The 22,561-nt window shown below is 55.1% G+C and overlaps 2 protein-coding genes across 2 annotated transcripts in view; one reads left to right on the top strand and one right to left on the bottom strand.

Annotated features, from left to right (window-relative positions):
* The window catches only part of MTX1 (metaxin 1), a 21,628-nt gene extending 16,166 nt beyond the window's left edge, over positions 1-5,462 (top strand). Inside the window, exons 7-8 of the mRNA XM_038769033.1 lie at positions 832-986; positions 5,185-5,462. Of these exons, the coding sequence (XP_038624961.1) occupies positions 832-986; positions 5,185-5,396 (367 nt within the window). The 3' untranslated portion in view covers positions 5,397-5,462. The remainder of the gene's footprint in view (positions 1-831; positions 987-5,184) is intronic.
* GBA (glucosylceramidase beta) lies at positions 5,459-22,561 on the bottom strand. The gene is made up of 11 exons (XM_038769056.1): positions 22,521-22,561; positions 20,598-20,667; positions 20,323-20,514; positions 18,752-18,898; positions 18,541-18,674; positions 13,206-13,378; positions 9,428-9,665; positions 7,874-8,098; positions 5,942-6,105; positions 5,738-5,854; positions 5,459-5,646 (listed from the first exon to the last, which is right to left on the bottom strand). The coding sequence occupies exons 2-11, from the start codon at positions 20,659-20,661 to the stop codon at positions 5,496-5,498; spliced, it is 1,605 nt and encodes a 534-aa protein (XP_038624984.1). The 5' UTR covers positions 20,662-20,667; positions 22,521-22,561; the 3' UTR covers positions 5,459-5,495.

The following is a 22,561-nucleotide window of genomic DNA, read 5'->3' as shown; positions in this document are numbered from 1 at the left end:
ATTGGAACCCACGTCCTTTGGCCCCCAAGCCGGGAGGTGCCCACGTGCCCGCCCCTGCCCACCTAAAGTTGTGTCAGCATGTGTGTGTGTGTGTATCGTCGCCCGCCTGTCTAATCATCAATCGTATTTATTGAGCGCTTACTGTGTGCAGAGCACTGTACTAAGCACTTGGGAAGTACAAATTGGCAACATCTAGAGACAGTCCCTACCCAACAGTGGGCTCCCAGTCTAAAAGGGGGGAGACGGAGAACAAAACCAAACATACTAACAAAATAAAATAAATAGAATAGATAGGTACAAGTAAAATAAATGGAGTAATAAATATGTACAAACATATATCCATCTATACAGGTGCTGTGGGGAAGGGAAGGCGGTAAGATGGGGGGGAGAGCACTTACTCTGTGCCAGGCAGTGGGCCGGAGACACGCTAATCGGGGTTGGACACAGTCCCCGTCCCACGTGGGGCTCACACTCTTAATCCCCATTTTACAGAGGAGGGAACTGAGGCAGAGAAAAGTGAAGTGACTTCTCCAGGGTCCCGCAGCAGGCAAGGATTAGAACCCAGGTCCTCCTGAGTCCCAGGCCCGGACTCTAGGCCTCGCTGCTTTCCACGTGCCCGCCCCCTGCCCCTCTCCCCCGGCCTCTCGCCATCCACGTCTCTCCCTCCCTGGGCCTCTCTTCATCTCCCCCTTTTAGACTGTGAGCCCGCTGTTGGGTAGGGACTGTCTCTGTATATTGCCAACTTGTACTTCCCAAGCGTTTAGTACAGCTTGTGTGCCCGGGCCTCACGTTGCGCGGGTGCGCGTCGTCTCCCCCATCCCGTCCCCTCAGGCCGGCCTCCCTGGACGCCTTCGTCTTCAGCCACGTGGCGCTCCTGCTGCACGTCCAGCTGCCCAGCGGGAAGCTGCAGGCCCACGTGAGGACCCTCACCAACCTGACCGCTTTCTGCACGCGCATCCTGCGCCTCTACTTCCCCCGGGACCCAGGTGAGCGCGGCCGCCGCGTCGCCCCTTCCCCGAGGGAAAGCCTTGGGGGCGAAGGTCCGGGGGGGTGGGCTGCACCTCCGCTTCCCCCAGGGCCCAGCTTAGTATCGTTAACAATAACGATATTAATACTAATTTTATAATATGAATTATAATTTTATAATAATAATAATGGTAATAATAACGATGATAATAATGGTGGTATTTGTTAAGTGCTTACTAGGTGCCCAAATGGTGGTAATAATGATGATAATAACGGTGGTATCTGTTAAGTGCTTACTAGGTGCCAAAATGGTGGTAATGATGATAACAATAATGGTGGTGTTTATTAAGTGCTTACTAGGTGCCCAAATGGTGGTAATAATGATGATAATAACGGTGGTATCTGTTAAGTGCTTACTAGGTGCCAAAGTGGTGGTAATGATGATAACAATAATGGTGGTATTTGTTAAGTGCTTACTAGGTGCCAAAATGGTGGTGATAATGATGATAACAATAATGGTGGTATCTGTTAAGTGCTTACTAGGTGCCAAAGTGGTGGTAATGATGATAACAATAATGGTGGTATTTAAGTGCTTACTATGTGCCAAAATGGTGGTAATGATGATAACAATAATGGTGGTATTTGTTAAGTGCTTAGTAGGTGCCAAAATGGTGGTGATAATGATGATAATAAGGGTGGTAGCTGTTAAGTGCTTACTATGTGCCAAAATGGTGGTAATGACGATAACAATAATGGTGGTATTTGTTAAGTGCTTACTAGGTGCCAAAATGGTGGTGGTGATGATAACAATAATGGTGGTATCTGTTAAGTGCTTACTAGGTGCCAAAATGGTGGTAATGATGATAACAATAATGGTGGTATTTGTTAAGTGCTTACTAGGTGCCAAGCGCTGGGGGGGGATACAAGGTGATCAGGTTGTCCCTGCTGGGGCTCACCGTCTTCATCCCCATTTTACAGATGTGGTCACTGAGGCACAGAGATGTGACACGCAGCTGACAAGTGGCGGAGCCGGGATTAGAACCCATGACCTCGGACTCCCAAGCCCGCGCTCTTTCCACTGAGCCATGCTGCGTTAAGTGCTTACTATGTGCCAGGAGCTGTTCTAAGCGCTGGGGGATCAGGTTGTCCCCGCTGGGGCTCACCGTCTTCATCCCCATCTTACAGATGAGGTCACTGAGGCACAGAGACGTGAAGTGGCTCGCCCAAGGCCACGCAGCTGACAAGTGGCGGAGCCGGGATTAGAACCCACGACCTCGGACTCCCAAGCCCGGGCTCCTTCCACCGAGCCACGCTGCCTTAAGCGCTTACTACGTGCCAGGAGCTGTTCTAAGCGCTGGGGTGGATACGAGTTAGGTTGGTCACGGTCCGTGTAACACGTGGGGCTCAAGCACGGTCTTATCCCCATTGTACAGATGGGGGAACTGAGGCCCCGAGAAGTGAAGTGACTCGCCCAAAGTCACACACGAGTGGTGGAGCAGGGATTAGAACCCAGGACCTCTGGCTCTCAAGTCCAGGCTCTTTCCACGGAGCCACGCTGCCTTGGGTTGGCCGTGCCTCCTTTTAATAATAATAATAATAATGACGGCATTTATTAAGCGCTTACTATGTGCAACGCACTGTTCTAAGCACTGGGGAGCTTACAGGGTGATCAGGTTGTCCCACGGGGGGGGGCTCACAGTCTTCACCCCCATTTTACAGATGAGGGAACTGAGGCCCAGTGAAGTGACTTGCCCAGAGTCCCACAACTGACAAGTGGCGGAGCCAGGATTCGAACCCCTGACCTCTGACTCCAAAGCCCGGGCTCTTTCCACTGAGCCACGCTGCTTCGGGATGTAGGTTCGGGATCAGCAGCACCTCTAGTAATAATAATTGTGGTATTTAGTAATTAATTATTATTATCGCGGGATTTGTTAAGCACTTATTATGTGCCAGGCGCCCTTCTAAGTGAGGGGGCAGATACAACAGAGTCAGGTTGGACACAGTCCCTGTCCCACGTGGGGCTCAGTGGAAAGAGCCCCGGCTTGGGAGTCCGAGGTCATGGGTTCGAATCCCGGCTCTGCACCACGCCTTGGGCAAGTCACTTAACTTCTCTGAGCCTCAGTTCCCTCATCTCTAAAATGGGGACGAAAAATGTGAGCCCCCCGTGGGACAACCTGATCACCTTGTATCCCCCCCCCAGCGCTTAGAACAGTGCTTTGCACATAGTAAGCGCCTAACAAATGCCATTATTATTATTATTTTACAAATGAGGTAATTCATCCCCAGAGAAGTCAAATAACTTGCCCAGGGCCACACAGCAGACACACGGCAGAGCTGGGAGAAGCGGCGTGGCTCAGTGGAAAGAGCCCGGGCTTTGGAGTCGGAGGTCATGGGTTCAAATCCCGGCTCCGCCAACTGTCAGCTGGGTGACTTTGGGCGAGTCACTTCACTTCTCTGGGCCTCAGTGACCTCATCTGGAAAATGGGGATGAAAACTGTGAGCCCCCCATGAGACAACCTGATCACCTTGTAACCTCCCCACTGCTTAGAACAGCACTTTGCACATAGTAAGCGCTTAACAAATACCATCATTATTATTTTTAGAACCCATGACCTTCTGACTCCCAATCCCGGGCTCTATCCGCTAAGAAGCGCTTACTATGTGCCGGGCATTGGGCTACAGGCAAATCAGGCCAGACACGTGGGGCTCGCACGCTCAATCCCCATTTTACAGACAAGGTAACTGAGGCCCGGAGGAGGGAAGTGACCTGTCCAGGGTCACACAGCAGACACGTGACGGAGGCGGGATTAGAACCCGTGACCTTCCGGCCTCTCCTTCCTCCCGGCGGCCCAGGTTGGGGGGCCGGCTATGCCGCGACGTGGCCTGGGCTTGGGATTTGGAAGGTCATGGATTCTAATCCCTGCTCCGACGCTTCTCCGCTGTGTGACCTGGGGCGAGTCACTTCACTTCTCTGGGCCTCAGTTCCCTCATCTGTACAATGGGGGTGAAGACTGTGAGCCCCACGGGGGTCAGGGGCTGCGTCCAACCTGATTAACTTGTATCTAGCCCCGCACATAGTATAGTACTTGGCCCATAGTAAGCGCTTAATCAATCAATCAATCAATCAATCGTATTTATTGAGCGCTTACTGTGTGCAGAGCACTGTACTAAGCGCTTGGGAAGTACAAGTACCATCGTTATTAGTAGTAGTAGTATTAATGCCAAGCCAGGATCTAGTGAGGGTCAGAGAGGGTGGGCATGTGGGGGCTTGTGTCCAACCTGATTTCTTTGTATTTCTTTGAAGCAGCGCGGCGCAGTGGGAAGAGCCCGGGCTTTTGGAGTCCGAGGTCATGGGTTCAAATCCCGGCTCCGCTACTTGTCTTTTAGACCGTGAGCCCACTGTTGGGTAGGGACTGTCTCTATATGTTGCCAACTTGGACTTCCCAAACGCTTAGTACAGTGCTCTGCACACAGTAAGCGCTCAGTAAATGCGATTGATGATGATGATTGTCAGCTGGGTGACTTTGGGCAAGTCACTTCCTTCTCTGGGCCTCAGTCGCCTCATCTGTAAACTGGGGATTAAGACTAGGAGCCCTCCCTGGGGCAGCCTGATCACCTTGGAACCTCCCCAGCGCTTAGAACAGTGCTTTGCACATCGTAAGCGCTTAATAATAATAATAATAATAATAACGGTATCTGGTAAGCGCTTACTACTACTACTACTAATAATAATAATGGTATTTGGTAAGCAGTTCCTATATGCAAAGCACTGTTCTAAGCGGTCATCAGGTTGTCCCCCGTGGGGCTCACGATCTCAACCCCCATTTTACAGATGAGGTCACTGAGGCCCAGAGAAGTGACCTGCCCAAAGTCACACCGCTGACCAGCGGCGGAGGCTGGATTCGAACCCGTGACCTCTGGCTCCCAAGCCCGGGCTCTTTCCACCGCGCCCCGCTGCTTCTCACAAACGCCATCACTGTTATTATTATTCTCCCCCCCACCGCCCCACCGCGCTTAGTTCAGTGCCCGACGCGTAGTCAGCGCTTAACAAATACCCCAATAATTATTCTGATGATGATGATGATGATGATTACTTCCGGGACCAGGTTGAGACGGGTCCCCTTGGGCCCCCGTTCGGGGTTTGAGGGTCCGGCGGTAGGCGGGGGGCAGCCGGTGGGCAGGGGCTGACCCCCGTCCTCCCCCGTCTTGCCCCCACAGGGGAGTTCCAGCCGGCGGCCCCCGCGGCCCCCGTGGCCCCCGAGGACCCGCCTTTTGGGCGGCGAGGACAGGTCCTGGCGGTGCTGGTGGGCCTGGCGGCCATGGTGGGCTACGCCCTGCTGAGCGGCATCGTCTCCATCCAGCGGGCAGTGCCCGCCCGGGCCCCCGGCCCCCGGCCCCTCGCCCTGGCGGACGACGAGGACGAGGACTGAGCGCGGGTCGCGCCCGCCCCGCCGGGAATAAAGCCGCTACTCGCTACCCACCCCGCGTCCGGCGCCCACCGACGTAGCCACACGCTGCTTCCTCCTCCTTTAATGCCCGGCGGCGGCGCGGCCCGGCGGCCCGCCCCCCGCCCCCCGGCGCCGCCGCCACAGGTAGGTGTGGATGGAGTGAGCGGGCACCAGGCTCTCGACGAAGCCCGTCGCGGGGTCCTCCAGGGTCAGCGGCACGTCCCGGAAGGAGCTGGAGGGGCGGCGGGGGACCGGGGGGTGAGGGTCCGGCGGGGCGGTGCCACCCCCGCCGCCCCGGGCCCGCCGCCCGCCCGCCCCCTCACCTGTTGAGGACGACCACCACGGCGGCCCCGTCGGGCCTCAGGACGGCCACGGCCTCCAGCTCCGAGGGCCCGCTGGCGTCCAGCCCCGCTCGCCGCGACCCCTCGGGGATGAACTTGCTGGGGGACGGGGGCGGCCCGGTCAGCGCCCCCCGTGCCACCCCGTGCCCCTGCCCACCCGCTCCCCGCTCCTCGCCCGGCGCGGACCTGAAGTGACCCAGGTGGTAGAACATGGGCTGCTTGTAGAAGGCGTCGTGGGCGAGGTCCACGATGACGGGGCTGTCCACGAAGTTCCGCACCCAGTTGGGCCCCCCGTCGGGGTTCAGGGCCAAATTCCAGTCGGTCCACCCCGCCACGTGGTGCAGCAGGTTCTGGGTTCGAGGGCAGGGCAGACGGGGGCGGAAGAACGGTAAGACTGCGAGCCCCAGTGATGAATCTGTATCTAGAACAGTGCTGGGCACGCAGTAAGCGCTTCTTCCTCGCCCTTTAATGCCCACGGCAGCGTGGCCGCCCGCCCTCCGCCCCCCGGCGCTGCCGCAGAGAAGGAGCCCGGGTTTGGGAGTCAGAGGTCAAGGGTTCGAATCCCCACTCCGCCTTTTGGCAGCTGTGGGACTTTGGGCAAGTCACTTCTCCGGGCCCCAGTGACCTCACCTGTAAAATGGGGATGAAGGCTGGGAGCCCCATATGGGACAATCTGATCGCCTTGGATCCGCCCCAGCGCTTACAGCAGTGCTTTGCACATAGTAAGCGCTTAACAAACACCAACATTATTATTATTCCCTCTGCCAATTGTCAGCTGTGTGACTTTGGGCAAGTCACTTCACTTCTCCGGGCCCCAGTGACCTCACCTGTAAAATGGGGATGAAGGCTGGGAGCCCCGTATGGGACAATCTGATCGCCTTGGATCCGCCCCAGCACTTAGAGCAGTGCTTTGCACATAGTAAGCGCTTAACAAACACCAACATTATTATTATTCCCTCTGCCAATTGTCAGCTGTGTGACTTTGGGCAAGTCACTTCACTTCTCCGGGCCCCAGTGACCTCACCTGTAAAATGGGGATGAAGGCTGGGAGCCCCGTATGGGACAATCTGATCGCCTTGGATCCGCCCCAGCGCTTAGAGCAGTGCTTTGCACATAGTAAGCGCTTAACAAACACCAACGTTATTATTATTATTATTATTCCCTCTGCCAATCGTCAGCTGTGTGACTTTGGGCAAGTCACTTCACTTCTCTGGGCCTCGGTTTCCTCATCTGGAAAATGGGGATGAAGACTGTGAGCCCCCCGTGGGACAACTTTATCACCTTGTAACCTCCCCAGCGCTTAGAACAGGGCTTTGCACATAGTAAGCGCTTAATAAATGCCATTATTATTATTATTATTCCCTCATCTGCAAAATAGGGATTCACCAATAATAATAATGATGGTATTTGTTGAGCGCCTGCTACGTGCCGGGCACCGTACTAAGCACTGGGAAGCGAACAAGGTTGGACACGGTCCCCGTCCCATGTGGGGCTCACAGTCTTAATCCCCATTTTACAGATGAGGGAACTGAGGCCCAGAGACGTAAAGATACTTGCCTCAGTCCACACAGCAGACCAGTGGCAGAGCCGGGATTAGAACCCTTGACCTGACTCCCGGGCTCTATCCGCTACGAAGCGCTCGGTATGTGCCGGGCACTGTACTAAGCACCGGGGTGGGTGAGGAGAAGCAGCGTGGCTCAGTGGGAAGAGCCCGAGGTCACGGGTTCAAATCCCGGCTCCGCCACTTGTCAGCTGGGTGGCTTGCACCCTCTGTGCCTCAGTTACCCCGCCTGTCAAATGGGGATGAAGACTGTGAGCCCCCCGGGGGACAGCCTGATCACCCCGTAACCTCCCCGGCGCTCTGAACAGCGTTTCGCACGTAGTAAGCGCGTAACAAGTACCATCACCGTTATTACTACGGGCAAACGGGTTGGACACGGTCCCCGTCCCGCACGAGGCCCACCGTCTTCCGTCCCCATTTCACCGTCGCTATTCCGGGCAAACGGGTCGGACACGGTCCCCGTCCCGCACGGGGCTCACAGTCTTCCGTCCCCGTTGCACAGGTGGGGTAAACTGAGGTCCGAAGAAGCGGCGGGGGCGGGGGGGGGGGGCTCTCACGCTGATGATGCTGTGACTGTAGCGGTTGCCGCGGTCCCAGGAGCCCAGCCGCACGCTCTGCTCCCAGAACTTGGAGCCCACGCAGGCCTCGGAGGCGAAGAGCATCGTGTCCGGGAACAGCCGGTGCGTCTCGCCCAGCGTGGCGTTGGCGGGCGCCAGGAAGTCCAGGTACCAGTGCACGGCCACCCCGTGGACGTACCGCGCCGCCGAGGGGTCCCCCAGCACCTGCGGGACGGGGTGGGGGGTCAATCAATCGATCAATCGTATTTATTGAGCGCTTACTATGTGCAGAGCACTGTACTAAGCGCTTGGGAAGTACAAGTTGGCATCACATAGAGACAGTCCCTACCCAACAGTGGGCGTGGGGGACGCCCGTCCAGTGCCGGGGAAGGGCGAGTAGGTTGGGGTCCCTGGCACGGGGGGCAGGGTGAGGCGTGGGCACACGCGTGTCCCCGGGGTTGCGCCAGGGTGAGGCCGTGGGGTCACCGTGGGCAGGACGCCTCACCCCCCGGAGTACGGGCACGCGCCCGCCCAGAGCCGGGTGAGGCCTCAAGCAATCAATCAGTCGTACTTATTGAGCGCTTACTGTGTGCGGAGCACTGGACTAAGCGCTTGGCAACATAGCCGGTCCCTACCCAACAGCGGGCTCACAGTCTAAAAGGGGGAGGTGAAGAGACGCGGCCGGGGGAGAGGGGCGGGCACGTGGAAAGCAGCGAGGCCTAGAGTCCGGCCCTGGGACTCAGGAGGACCTGGGTTCTAATCCTTGCCTGCGGCGGGAGCCTGGAGAAGTCACTTCCCTTTCCTCTGCCTCAGTTCCCTCCTCTGTAAAATGGGGATTGAGAGCGTGAGCCCCACGTGGGACGGGGACTGTGTCTTTTAGTCTTCTTTTAGACTGTGAGCCCACTGTTGGGTAGGGACTGTCTCTATGTGATGCCAATTTGTACTTCCCAAGCGCTTAGTACAGTGGTCTGCACATAGTAAGCGCTCAATAAATACGATTGATTGATTGATTGTGTCCAGCCCCGATTAGCGTGGCTCCGGCCCAGTGCCTGGCACAAAGTGCTTTAACGAGTATCATCATCGTCATTATCGCTCAGCTGGGCCACAGGCCCGCGCCCCCGGGCAAAACCCCAGTGCCCGGGGCGTCTCTCCCAGTGGGGCAGAGACGGGAGGCTGGGGGAGACAACACTGGCCAAAAAAACCCCGCACACGCTCGCGAGTCTCCAAAGAAGAACTGCCGGCGGCCGAGGCTCGTGGGTACAGCTCCTTCTCCAGGTATCACAGGGTTGGGGTCCCCGCCCCCCGAAATAAGTAATGATGGCATTTATTAAGCGCCTACTACGTGCAAAGCACCGTTCTAAGCGCTGGGGGGGCTACAAGGTGATCAGGTGGTCCCACACGGGGCTCATTTTCCAGATGAGGGAACTGAGGCTCAGAGAAGTGACTCGCCCAACTCACACAGCAGAGATGTGGCGGAGGCGGGACTCGAACCCACGACCTCGGGCTCCACGCCGCTTCTCCGGGTGGAGGCGGGTTGGCACCGGGCTGACTCACCACCTGCGCCCAGCGGGGCAGCAGCAGGCGCTGGTCGTCCAGCATGAGCAGGCGGGTGGCACTGTGGGCGCTGGCGGCCAGCGCGGGGCCCAGGTCGCGGGCGATGAAGTCGCGCTGGTGCTCGGGCGTGAAGCCGAGGCACTGGAAGGGGTAGCCGCTCAGCAGGCCGGCCGACGGCTCGTTCTCCGCCGTCACCGCCCAGAACCGCAGGCCGTGGGCCGCGTAGGCGTCCAGGAACCTGCAACCGGCGGGCACCGGCGGGCACCGGTTGGCGGCGGGCACCGGGGGCCGCGGGGAGGGTCGGGCGTTGGCACGGGGCAGCGGGGATTGGGTGGTGGGTCTGCCCCAGAGGTCGGGTGGATGCCCCCCGGGGCCAGCGGTGGGGGGCAGTGATGCCCAGTGATGGCATCGGGTCGGCGGGGTGAGGGGGCGGGTAATAATAATAATAATAATAATATTGGTTAAGCAATATCTATATTGGTTAATAAATATATTGGTTAATATATTGGTTAATATATATTGGTTAATATATAACCAATATATATTATTGGTTATATTAATTATATATAATATATATAATACATATTAACTATATTATATTATAATTATATTGGTTAATATTATATTATTATAATATATAACCTATATATTGGTTAATATATATATTGGTATATCACTAACCAATATATATTAATATATAATATATTAACCAATATATTATATATATTGGTTAATATATATAATATATATAATAATAATATATAATAATATATATTGGTTATATATATTATATTATATAATATATTAAGCAATATATATTGGTTAATGATATTGGTTAAGTCTTTTAGACTGTGAGCCCACTGTTGGGCAGGGACTGTCTCTATATGTTGCCAATTTGTACTTCCCAAGCGCTTAGTACAGTGCTCTGCACACAGTAAGCACTCAATAAATACGATTGATGATGATGATGATGTGCCAAGCACTGTTCTAAGTTTCTAGGGGAGATACAAGGCCATCAGGAGGTCCCCCGGGGGCCTCACGGCCTTCATCCCCTTTTCACAGATGAGGGGCCCGAGGCCCAGAGAAGCGCAGTGAGTTGCCCAAGGTCACACGGGCAGACGTGGGGTGGGGCTGGGATTAGAACCCAGGCCCGCGTCCGGGAGAGGTAGCAGGGTGTAGTGGACGGAGCACAGACCTGGAGTTCAGAAGGTGATGGGTTCTAGTCTCCGTTCTGCCACTAATAATGGCATTTATTAAGCGCTTACTGTGTGCAAAGCACTGTTCTAAGCGCTGTATTAAGCGCTTACTATGTGCAGAGCAGTTCTGAGTGCTGTATTAAGCGCTTACTATGTGCAAAGCACTGTTCTAAGCGCTGCATTAAGCGCTTACTATGTGCAAAGCGATGTTCCAAGTGCTGGGGGAGATACAGGGCCATCAGGAGGTCCCCCGGGGGCCTCACGGTCTTCATCCCCATTTCACAGATGAGGGGCCCGAGGCCCAGAGAAGTGCAGTGAGTTGCCCAAGGTCACACGGGCTGACGTGGGGTGGGGCCGGGATTAGAACCCAGGCCCGCATCCGGGAGAGGTAGCAGGGTGTAGTGGATGGAGCACAGCCCTGGAGTTCAGAAGGTGATGGGTTCCAGTCTCCATCCTGCCACTAATAATAATAATAATAATAATAATAATAATAATAATGGCATTTATTAAGCACTTACTATGTGCAAAGCACTGTTCTAAGCGCTGCATTAAGCGCTTACTACGTGCAAAGCACTGTTCTAAGCGCTGCATTAAGCGCTTACTACGTGCAAAGCACTGTTCTAAGCGCTGCATTAAGCGCTTACTACGTGCAAAGCACTGTTCTAAGCGCTGCATTAAGCGCTTACTATGTGCAAAGCACTGTCCTAAGCGCTGCATTAAGTGCTTACTATGTGCAAAGCACTGTTCCAAGTGCTGGGGAGGTTACAGGGTGATCAGGTTGTCCCATGGGGGGCTCCCAGTCTTCATCCCCATTCTGCAGGTGAGGGAACTGAGGCCCAGAGAATAATAATAATGGCATTTGTTAAGCACTTACTATGTGCAAAGCACTGTCCTAAGTGCTGGGGGGGTTACAAGGTGATCAGGTTGTCCCACAGGGGGCTCACAGTCATCATCCCCATTCTGCAGATGAGGGAACTGAGGCCCAGAGAAGTGACTCGCCCAAAGTCACCCAGCTGACAATTGGCGGAGCTGGGATTTGAACCCATGACCTCTGACTCCCAAGCCCGGGCTCTTTCCACTGAGCCACTAGAGAAGCGGCCACTAGCCCGCTGGGTGACCGTGGGCAAGTCACCTCACTTCTCCGTGCCTCAGTTTCCCCCCTCTGGAAATCCATCAATCCAATTGTGCCCCGGGGCCGGGTGACGCACCCCGGGACCGGTGATCATCATCATCATCAATCGTATTTATTGAGCGCTTACTGTGTGCAGAGCACTGTACTAAGCGCTTGGGAAGTCCAAGTTGGCAACATCTAGAGACGGTCCCTACCCGACAGCGGGCTCACAGTCTAAAAGGGGGAGACAGAGAGCAAAACCAAACATACTAACAAAATTAAATAAATAGAATAGATAGGTACAAGTAAAATAAATAGGGTAATAAATATGTACAACCATATATACAGGTGCTGTGGGGAAGGGAAGGAGGTAAAATGGGGGGAGGGAGAGGGGGACGAGGGGGAGAGGAAGGAAGGGGCTCAGTGTGGGAAGGCCTCCTGGAGGAGGTGAGCTCTCAGTAGGGCCTTGAAGGGAGGAAGAGAGCGAGCTGGGCGGGTGGGCAGAGGGATTGAGAAGCAGCGTGGCTCAGTGGAGAAGAGCCCGGGCTTTGGAGCCAGAGGTCATGGGTTCAAACCCCGGCTCCACCAACTGTCAGCTGTGTGACTTTGGGCAAGTCACTTCACTTCTCTGGGCCTCAGCTACCTCATCTGTAAAATGGGGATTGAGACTGGGAGCCCCACGTGGGACAACCCGATCACCTTGTAACATCCCCACGTCCTCCCCCGGGCCCGGAATGCCCCCAATCCCTCTGCCCCTCCGCCAAGCTGGCTCTCTTCCTCCCTTCAAGGCCCTGCTGAGAGCTCACCTCCTCCAGGAGGCCTTCCCACACTGAGCCCCTTCCTTCCTCTCCCCCTCGTCCCCCTCGTCCATCCTCCCCATCTTACCTCCTTCCCTTCCCCACAGCACCCGTATATATGTATATATGTTTGTACAGATTTATTACTCCATTTTACTTGTACATATCTATTCTATTTATTTTATTTTGTTAGTATGTCTGGTTTTTTGTTTTTTTTTTCCTCTGTCTCCCCCTTTTATCATCACCATCAATCGTATTTATTGAGCGCTTACTATGTGCAGAGCGCTGTCCTAAGCGCTTGGGAAGTCCAAATTGGCAACACACAGAGACAGTCCCTACCCACCAGTGGGCTCACAGTCTAAACGGGGGAGACAGAGAACAAAACCAAACATACTGTGAGCCCACTGTTGGGTAGGGACTGTCTCTGTATGTTGCCAATTTGTACTTCCCAGGCGCTTGGTACAGTGCTGTGCACATAGTAAGCGGTCAATAAATTGATTGATTGATTGATGCCCAGCGCTTTGCACATAGTAAGCGCTTACTAAATGCCATCATTATTATTATTATTGGGGGCTATTCCAGGCCCGGGGGAGGACGTCAGCCGGAGGTCAGGGGTGGGTGTGCCCGGGGGGGGGACGGGGGGCAGCAGGCGGGCAAGCGGGGTCAGCCCTCACTTGACAAAGTAGTCGGCCCAGGTGCGGTGGTAGCGGTCCCCCGGCTGGCCCTTGAGGGTGCCCTTCCCATTCACGGCCCCGTTGGTCTTCATCCAGACGGGAGCCGTCCAGGGGCTGGCGAACAGGGACACCGGGCGAGCGGCCAGGGCCAGGGCCCGGTGCAGCAGGGGGATCTGACGGCAGAACAATCATCATCATCATCATCATCAAAAAGATGGCATTTATCAATCAATCAGTCAATCAATCAATCGTATTTACTGAGCGCTTACTGTGTGCAGGGCACCGGACTAAGCCCTTGGGAAGTCCAAGTTGGCAACACATAGAGACGGTCCCTACACAACAGTGGGCTCACAGAGCGCTTGTACTTCCCAAGCGCTTAGTCCGGTGCTCTGCACACAGTAAGCGCTCAATCAATCAATCAATCAATCGTATTTATTGAGCGCTTACTGCGTGCAGGGCACCGGACTAAGCGCTTGGGAAGGACAAGCTGGCAACATCGAGAGACGGTCCCTACCCGACAGCGGGCTCACAGTCTAGGAGGGGGAGACGGAGAACAAAACCAGACATACTAACACAATAAAATAAATAGAATAGATAGGTACAAGTAAAATAAATAAATAAATAGGGTAATAAATACGTCCAAACATGTAACTTGGTGATTACAAGGGCCTTTTCCCCGGGGTTGGGGGGGGGCGGGGGGGAGTCATCATCATCAATCGTATTTATTGAGCGCTTACTGTGTGCAGAGCACTGGACTAAGCGCTTGGGAAGTCCAAGCTGGCAACATATAGAGACGGTCCCTACCCACCAACGGGCTCGCAGTCTAGAAGGGGGAGACGGAGAACAAAACCAGGCATACTAACAAAATAAAAGAAATAAAATAGATAGGTACAAGTAAAATAAATAGGGTAATAAATATGTACAAGCATGTAACTTGGTGATAACAAGGGCCTTTTCCCCGGGGTGGGGGGGTGGGCGGGGAGGGAGTCATCATCATCATCATCATCAATCGTATTTATTGAGCGCTTACTGTGTGCAGAGCACTGGACTAAGCGCTTGGGAAGTCCAAGCTGGCAACATCTAGAGACGGGCCCTACCCGACAGCGGGCTCACAGTCTAGGAGGGGGAGACGGAGAACAAAACCAGACATACTAACAAAATCAAAGAAATAGAATAGATAGGTACAAGTAAAATAAATAGGGTAATAAATATGTACAAGCATGTAACTTGGTGATAACAAGGGCCTTTTCCCCGGGGTGGGGGGTGGGGGGGAGTCATCATCATCATCATCAATCGTATTTATTGAGCGCTTACTGTGTGCAGAGCACTGGACTAAGCGCTTGGGAAGTACAAATTGGCAACATCTAGAGACGGTCCCTACCCAACAGTGGGCTCACAGTCTAGGAGGGGGAGACGGAGAACAAAACCAGACATACTAACAAAATAAAAGAAATAGAATAGATAGGTACAAGTAAAATAAATAAATAAATAGGGTAATAAATACATACAAACATGTAACTTGGTGATAACAAGGGCCTTTTCCCCGGGGTGGGGGTGGGGGGGGGGAGTCATCATCATCATCATCAATCGTATTTATTGAGCGCTTACTGTGTGCAGAGCACTGTACTAAGCGCTTGGGAAGTACAAATTGGCAACATATAGAAACAGTCCCTACCCACCAGTGGGCTCACAGTCTAAAAGGGGGAGACAGAGAACAAAACCAAACATACTCACAAAATAAACTAAATAGAATAGATAGGTACAAATAAGTTAAATAAATAAATAAACAGTCAGGACCGGACCGGGAAGGGGGGGTTGGGGGGCACTGTAAGGAAGGTCGCTTAAGTGGGTGGGGGTGGAAGCAGGGGGCGTCTATGGCGGTGCTTAGTACAGTGCTCTGCCCACAGTAAGCGCTTACTACGTGCAAAGCACTGTTCTAAGCGCTGGGGAGGTTACAAGGTGACCAGGTCGCCGCTCACAGTCTTCATCCACTCTCACGTTGCCAGCCTGTACTTCCCAAGCGCTCAGTACAGTGCTCTGCACACAGTAAGCGCTCAGTAGGGGAAGCAGCGAGGTCATGGGTTCGAGTCCTGGCTCTGCCATTTAGCTGCGTGACCCCGGGCAAGCCACTTCACTTCCCTGTGCCTCAGTTCCCTCCTCCGTAAAATGGGGATTAAGACTGTGAGCCCCAAGTGGGGCAACCTGATCACCTTGTATCCCCCCCCCCAGCGCTTAGAACAGTGTTTTAACTTTTAGGCTGCGAGCCCACTGTTGGGTAGGGACCGTCTCTCTATGTTGCCAACTTGGACTTCCCAAGCGCTTAGTACAGTGCTCTGCACACAGTAAGCGCTCAATAAATACGATTGATTGATTGAATGAATAAGTCCCCACTTTACAGATGAGGTCACTGAGGCCCAGAGAAGTGGAGTGACTCGCCCCAAGTCACCCAGCTGACAAGTGGCGGAGCCGGGATTTGAACCCGTGACCTCTGACTCCAAAACCCAGGCACTTCTCCACTGAGCCACGCTGCTTCTCAGCATAATCAATCAATCAATCATATTTATTGAGCACTTACTATGTGCAGAGCACTGTACTAAGCGCTTGGGAAGTACAAATTGGCAACATCTAGAGACAGTCCCTACCCAACATTGGGCTCACAGTCTAAAAGAATGGGACTGGTTAAATGCTTATTATGGAATAGGAAGGATGGTATTTGGTCAGCGCTTACTATGTGCCAAGCACTGTTCTAAGCGCTGGGGAGGTTACAAGGTGACCAGGTTGTCGCTCACAGTCTTCATCCAGTCTTATGTACTTCCCAAGCGCTCAGTACAGTGCTCTGCACACAGTAAGCGCTCAATAAATACGACTGAATGAATGAATCCCCATTTTCCAGATGAGGTCACTGAGGCCCAGAGAAGGGAAGTGACTCGCCCAAAGTCACCCAGCTGACAAGTGGCGGAGGCGGGATTTGAATCCGTGACCGCCAACTACAAAACCCAGGCACTTTTCCACTGAGCCACGCCGCTTCTCAGCATAAATAACGATGGGACTGGTTAAGTGCTTATTATGGAATAGGAAGGATGGTATTTGGTAAGCGCTTACGATGTGCCAAGCACTGTTCTAAGCGCTGGGGAAGATACAGGGTCATCAGGTTGTCCCCCGTGGGGCTCCCAGTCTTCATCCCCATTTGACAGATGAGGTCACTGAGGCCCGGAAGTGAAGTGACTTGCCCCACGTCACACAGCTGATAAGCGGCGGGGCCGGGATTAGAACCCACGACCTCCGACTGTCAAGCCCGGGCTCTTTCCATTAAGCCACGCTGCCAGGCACTGTACTAAGCGCGGGGGTGGACGCCGGCAAATCCGTCTCTGTCCCACGTGGGGCCCACAGTCCAGTCTTAATCTTCGTCTTCTAGACTGTAAGCCCGCTGTTGGGTAGGGACCGTCTCTATATGTCGCCAACTCGTACTTCCCAAGCGCTTAGTACAGTGCTCTGCACACAGTAAGCGCTCAATAAATGGAGAAGCAGCGTGGCTCAGCGGAAAGAGCCCGGGCTTTGGAGTCCGAGGTCATGGGTTCGAATCCCAGCTCCGCCACGTCAGCTGTGCGACCTTGGGCAAGTCACTTAACTTCTCTGAGCCTCAGTTACCTCATCTGTAAAATGGGGATTAAGACTGTGAGCCCCACGAGGGACAACCTGATCACCTTGTATCCCCCCGGCGCTTAGAACAGTGCTTTCACATAGTAAGCGCTTAACAAATGCCATTATTATTATTATTATTATTATTATTATTATTATTATTAAATATGATTGATTAATTAATCCCCATTTTGCAGATGAGGTAACTGAGGGCCGGAGAAGTGAAGCGGCTTGCCCAAGGTCACCCAGCAGACAAATGGCACAGTTGGGTAGGGACTGTCTCTATATGTTGCCAACTTGGACTTCCCAAGCGCTTAGTACAGTGCTGTGCACACAGTAAGCACTCAATAAATGCAATTGATTAATCCCCATTTTGCAGATGAGGTAACTGAGGGCCGGAGAAGTGAAGCGACTTGCCCAAGGTCACCCAGCAGACAAATGGCACAGTTGGGTAGGGATTGTCTCTGTATGTTGCCAACTTGTACTTCCCAAGCGCTTAGTCCAGTGCTCTGCACACAGTTAAGCGCCCAATAAATACGACTGATTAATCCCCATTTGGCAGATGAGGTAACTGAGGGCCGGAGAAGTGAAGCGGCTTGCCCAAGGTCACCCAGCAGACAAATGGCACAGTTGGGTAGGGACTGTCTCTGTATGTTGCCAACTTGGACTTCCCAAGCGCTTAGTCCAGTGCTCTGCACACAGTAAGCGCTCAATAAATACGATTGATTAATCCCCATTTTGCAGATGAGGTAATAATAATAATAATAATGTTGGTATTTGTTAAGCGCTTACTATGTGCAAAGCACTGTTCTAAGCGCTGGGGCGGATACAAGGTGATCAGATTGTCCCATATGGGGCTCCCAGTCTTCATCCCCATTTTACAGGTGAGGTCACTGGGGCCCGGAGAAGTGAAGTGACTTGCCCAAAGTCCCACAGCTGCCAAATGGCGGAGTGGGGATTCGAACCCTTGACCTCTGATTCCCAAACTGAGGGCTGGAGAAGTGAAGCGGCTTGCCCAAGGTCACCCGGCAGACAAACGGCACTGGTGGGTAGGGACCGTCTCTATACGTTGCCAACTTGGACTTCCCAAGCGCTTAGTACAGTGCTCTGCACACAGTTAAGCGCCCAATAAATACGATTGATTAATCCCCATTTGGCAGATGAGGTAACTGAGGGCCGGAGAAGTGAAGCGGCTTGCCCAAGGTCACCCGGCAGACAAACGGCACAGTTGGGTAGGGACCGTCTCTATACGTTGCCAACTTGGACTTCCCAAGCGCTTAGTACACTGCTGTGCACACAGTAAGCGCTCAATAAATACGATTGATTAATCCCCATTTGGCAGATGAGGTAACTGAGGGCCGGAGAAGTGAAGTGGCTTGCCCAAGGTCACCCAGCAGACAAACGGCGCAGTTGGGTAGGGACCGTCTCTATACGTTCCCAAGCGCTTAGTCCGGTGCTCCGCACACAGTAAGCGCTCAATAAGTACGACCGATCGATTAGGACCCGCGACGCCACGCTGAGCCCGTTGTTGGGTAGGGACCGTCTCCGTTGCCGACTCGTGCTTTCCGAGCGCTTAGTCCAGTGCTCTGCGCACAGTCAGCGCTCAGTACATCCGATGGAGTGAATGAATGCTTCCCGGGGGTGGAGGGAGGGGAGCCGGGACCGGCCGGACCCCCGGGGGCCCCGCGGTGCCCACCTTGAGCCTGGTATCCTCCTCGGGGAGGCTGAAGTTGAGCAGCTGGAAGTCGCCGGGCGAGTCGGCGTAGGTGTAGACGCGAATGGAGAAGTCGCAGCTGGCCATGGGCACCCTCACCACGTTGTACTCGATGCCTGGGGTGGGGGCGAGGGGCATCAGGGGGCGGCGGGGGGCCGCGGGAGTGGGGGGCCCGGGCGGGGGGCGTCCTCACCATCCTCGGAGAAGTAGGCCCGCAGCAGCTGGTCCTGGGCGGGCGGGCTCAGGCCCAGGATGTTGAGGGCGGCCGCGTCCGTCATGGCCCCCCCGAACCCCTTGATGCGCTGGAACAGCTGCTGCGGCCGCAGGGTCAGCAGCAGACCTGGGCCGGGCACGGCGGGCGAGACCAGGGGTCAGGCCCGGGCACGGATTCCCGGCCGGGAATGGGCCGGACGTGGGCCCGGCGGGCGACACGTCGGGCTCAGTTTGGAGACGCAGGGATACCCGGCTGGGCACGGGGGGGGGGGGGGGGACTCAGGGCCAGGCCAAGGAGCGAGGTGGCAGGGACACCAGGCCGGGCACACTGGGCAACCGAGGCGAGGCCAGGGCCATTGAGGTGGCAGGGACCCGGGGCGCAGGGACAACTGACTGGGCACCGGGGGTGGCACCTCTGCCCATGCAGTTGGGGTGGACGGCACCCTGGCTCAGCTCCAACCGGCGCCCGGCCCGGCTGGTCTCGTAGCGGCTGAAGGTGCCCAGGGCCGCGGACGTGGGGCCGGGCAGGGATTCCCGGCTGGGAATGGGCCGGACGTGGGCCCGGCGGGCGACACGTCGGGGTCAGTTTGGGGACGCAGGGATACCCGGCTGGGCACGGGGGGGGGGGGGGGGGACTCAGGGCCAGGCCAAGGAGCGAGGTGGCAGGGACACCAGGCTGGGGACACTGGGCAACCGAGGCGAGGCCAGGGCCATTGAGGTGGCAGGGACCCGGGGCGCAGGGACAACTGACTGGGCACCGGGGGTGGCACCTCTGCCCGTGCGGTTGGGGCGGATGGCACCCTGGCTCAGCTCAAACCGGCGCCCGGCCCGGCTGGTCTCGTAGCGGCTGAAGGTGCCCAGGGCCGCGGACGTGGGGCCGGGCAGGGATTCCCGGCTGGGAATGGGCCGGACGTGGGCCCGGCGGGCGACACGTCGGGGTCAGTTTGGGGACGCAGGGATACCCGGCTGGGCACTGGGGGGGGGGGGGGGAACTCAGGGCCAGGCCAAGGAGCGAGGTGGCAGGGACACCAGGCTGGGGACACTGGGCAACCGAGGCGAGGCCAGGGCCATTGAGGTGGCAGGGACCCGGGGCGCAGGGACAACTGACTGGGCACCGGGGGTGGCACCTCTGCCCGTGCGGTTGGGGCGGATGGCACCCTGGCTCAGCTCCAACCGGCGCCCGGCCCGGCTGGTCTCGTAGCGGCTGAAGGTGCCCGGGGCCGCGGACGTGGGGCAGGGAAGGGATTCCCAGCTGGGAATGGGCCAGACATGGGCCCGGCGGGCGACACGTCGGGGTCAGTTTGGGGACGCAGGGATACCCGGCTGGGAACGGGTCCCAGACGTGGGCCCGGCGGGCGACACGTCGGGGTCAGTTTGGGGACGCAGGGATACCCGGCTGGGCACGGGGGGGGAAAACTCAGAGCCAGGCCAAGGAGTGAGGTGGCAGGGACACCAGGCTGGGGACACTGGGCAACCGAGGCGAGGCCAGGGCCATTGAGGTGGCAGGGACCCGGGGCGCAGGGACAACTGACTGGGCACCGGGGGTGGCACCTCTGCCCGTGCGGTTGGGGCGGATGGCACCCTGGCTCAGCTCAAACCGGCGCCCGGCCCGGCTGGTCTCGTAGCGGCTGAAGGTGCCCGGGGCCGGCAGGGTCAGGGGGCCCGGCGAGTCGCAGTAAGTGGCGTTGCAGACGCAGACGACGGAGCCGTAGCCGAAGCTGCGGGGGACGCAGGGGCGGGCACCTGGGTGGGCACGGGGCGGGTGAGAGGGACTCCCAACGCGCCCCGGTCCCCCGTCCCCCCTAACACCCCGGTCCCCGGCCTACCCGTCGTCCAGGACAGCAGCTGGACGAAGAGCAGGCCACGTAGATGGAAACGGGCAGGGCCCATCGTGTCCTGGAAATAAGAGGAATTTTGGTCATCAATAATCATCATCATCAATCATATTTATTGAGCGCTTACTATGTGCAGAGCACTGTACTAAGCGCTTGGGAAGTACAAATTGGCAACATAAAGAGACAGTCCCTACCCAACAGTGGGCTCACAGTCTAAAAGGGGGAGACAGAGAACAAAACCAAACATACTAACAAAATAAAATAAATAGAATAGATAGGTACAAGTAAAATAGAGTAATAAATATGTACAAACATATATCCATATATACAGGTGCTGTGGGGAAGGGAAGGAGGTAAGATGGGGGGATGGAGAGGGGGACGAGGGGGAGAGGAAGGAAGGGGCTCAGCCTGGGAAATAATAATAATGATGGCATTTATTGAGCGCTTACTATGTGCAAAGCGCCGTGCTAAGCGCTGGGAAGCAGCACGGCCTAGGGGCGAGAGCCCCGGCCCGGGAGACGGAAGGTCATGGGTTCTAATCCCGGTTCTGCCGTGGGACCTGGGGCAAGTCCTGGAGAAGCAGCATGGCTCAGTGGAAAGAGCACGGACTTTGGAGTCAGAGGTCATGGGTTCAAATCCCGGCTCTGCCACTTGTCAGCTGTGTGACTTTGGGCAAGTCACTTCACTTCTCTGGGCCTCAGTTGCCTCATCTGTAAAATGGGGATGAAGACTGTGAGCCCCCTTGGGACAACCTGATCACCTTGTAACCTCCCCAGCGCTTAGAACAGTGCCTTGCACATAGTAAGCGCTTAATAAATGCCATTATAAGAATAATAATAATGTCGTCTGCTCGTTGTCTGCTTAGAACAGGGCTTTGCACATAGTAAGCGCTTAATAAGTTTATTTGTTTATTTTACTTGTACATATCTATTTTGTTAGTATGGTTTTGTTCTCTGACTCCCCCCTTTCAGACTGTGAGCCCACTGTTGGGTAGGGACTGTCTCTATACGTTGCCAACTTGGACTTCCCAAGCGCTTAGTACAGTGCTCTGCACACAATAAGCGCTCAATAAATACGATTGATGATGATGATGTGAGCACACTGTTGGGTAGGGGCTGTCTCTATACGTTGCCAACTTGGACTTCCCAAGCGCTTAGTACAGTGCTCTGCACACAGTCAGCACTCAATAAATACGATTGACTGATTAATAAATAACGTTAGTATTATTATTATTGTGGGCAAGGAATGTCACTGTTTGTGACATCTAGAGACGGTCCCTACCCAACAGCGGGCTCACAGTCTAGAAGGGGGAGACGGACAACAAAACAAAACAGATTAACAAAATAAAATAGAGTAATAAATCTGTACAAACATATATACAGGTGCTGGGGGGAGCGGCCAAACAATAAATACGATTGAATGAATGAATGTAGTGTGCTTTCCCAGGCGCTTAGTCCAGAGCCCTGCACACAGGAAGCGCTCAGTAAATGCGATCGAATGAATGAAGTCACCTCATCTCCGGGCCTCAGTTCCCTCATCTGGAAAATGGGGATTGAGAGCGTCAGCCCTATGTGGGACAGAGACGGCGTCCAACCCGATTACCTCGTTATCTGCCCCAGCACTTGGAACGGTGCCTAACACATAGTAAGCGCTTAACATATCCCAGAATTATTCATTATTATACAGGATAATCAGGTTGGAAACAGGATAATCGGGTTGGAGACAGAATGGGCCGATGGGTGTATCGGTGGAGGGCACGGGGCGGGGGAGGGGATGATCACAGAGTTGGGGGGAGGCCAGTACAGTGTCCCCTCCGCACTTCCCCAGGGCAGTGCCTCCCCCCATCCCCCCTTGCCCACCCACTCTCTCCCCACCCCAGAACTTGTCATTCGGTCGTATTTATCGAGCACTTACCGTGTGCAGGGCACTGTACTAAGCGCTTGGGAGAGTCCAGT

This window comes from Tachyglossus aculeatus, chromosome Y4, assembly GCF_015852505.1.
Source record: "Tachyglossus aculeatus isolate mTacAcu1 chromosome Y4, mTacAcu1.pri, whole genome shotgun sequence".
Taxonomy (NCBI): Eukaryota; Metazoa; Chordata; class Mammalia; order Monotremata; family Tachyglossidae; genus Tachyglossus; species Tachyglossus aculeatus.
This window is presented reverse-complemented; position numbering and strand designations above follow the sequence as displayed.

Bases quoted from the DNA above. Each gene is read 5' to 3' on its own strand.
- GBA (XM_038769056.1), bottom strand. From the start codon at position 20,661: ATGGGCCCTGCCCGTTTCCATCTACGTGGCCTGCTCTTCGTCCAGCTG. The intron at 20,515-20,597 runs GTAGGCCGGGGA...GTGCCCACCCAG, and splicing joins GCTGCTGTCCTGGACGACGG to GTGCCCGCCCCTGCGTCCCC. The intron at 6,106-7,873 runs GTGAGAGCCCCC...CCTCGAACCCAG, and splicing joins ACAGTCACAGCATCATCAGC to AACCTGCTGCACCACGTGGC.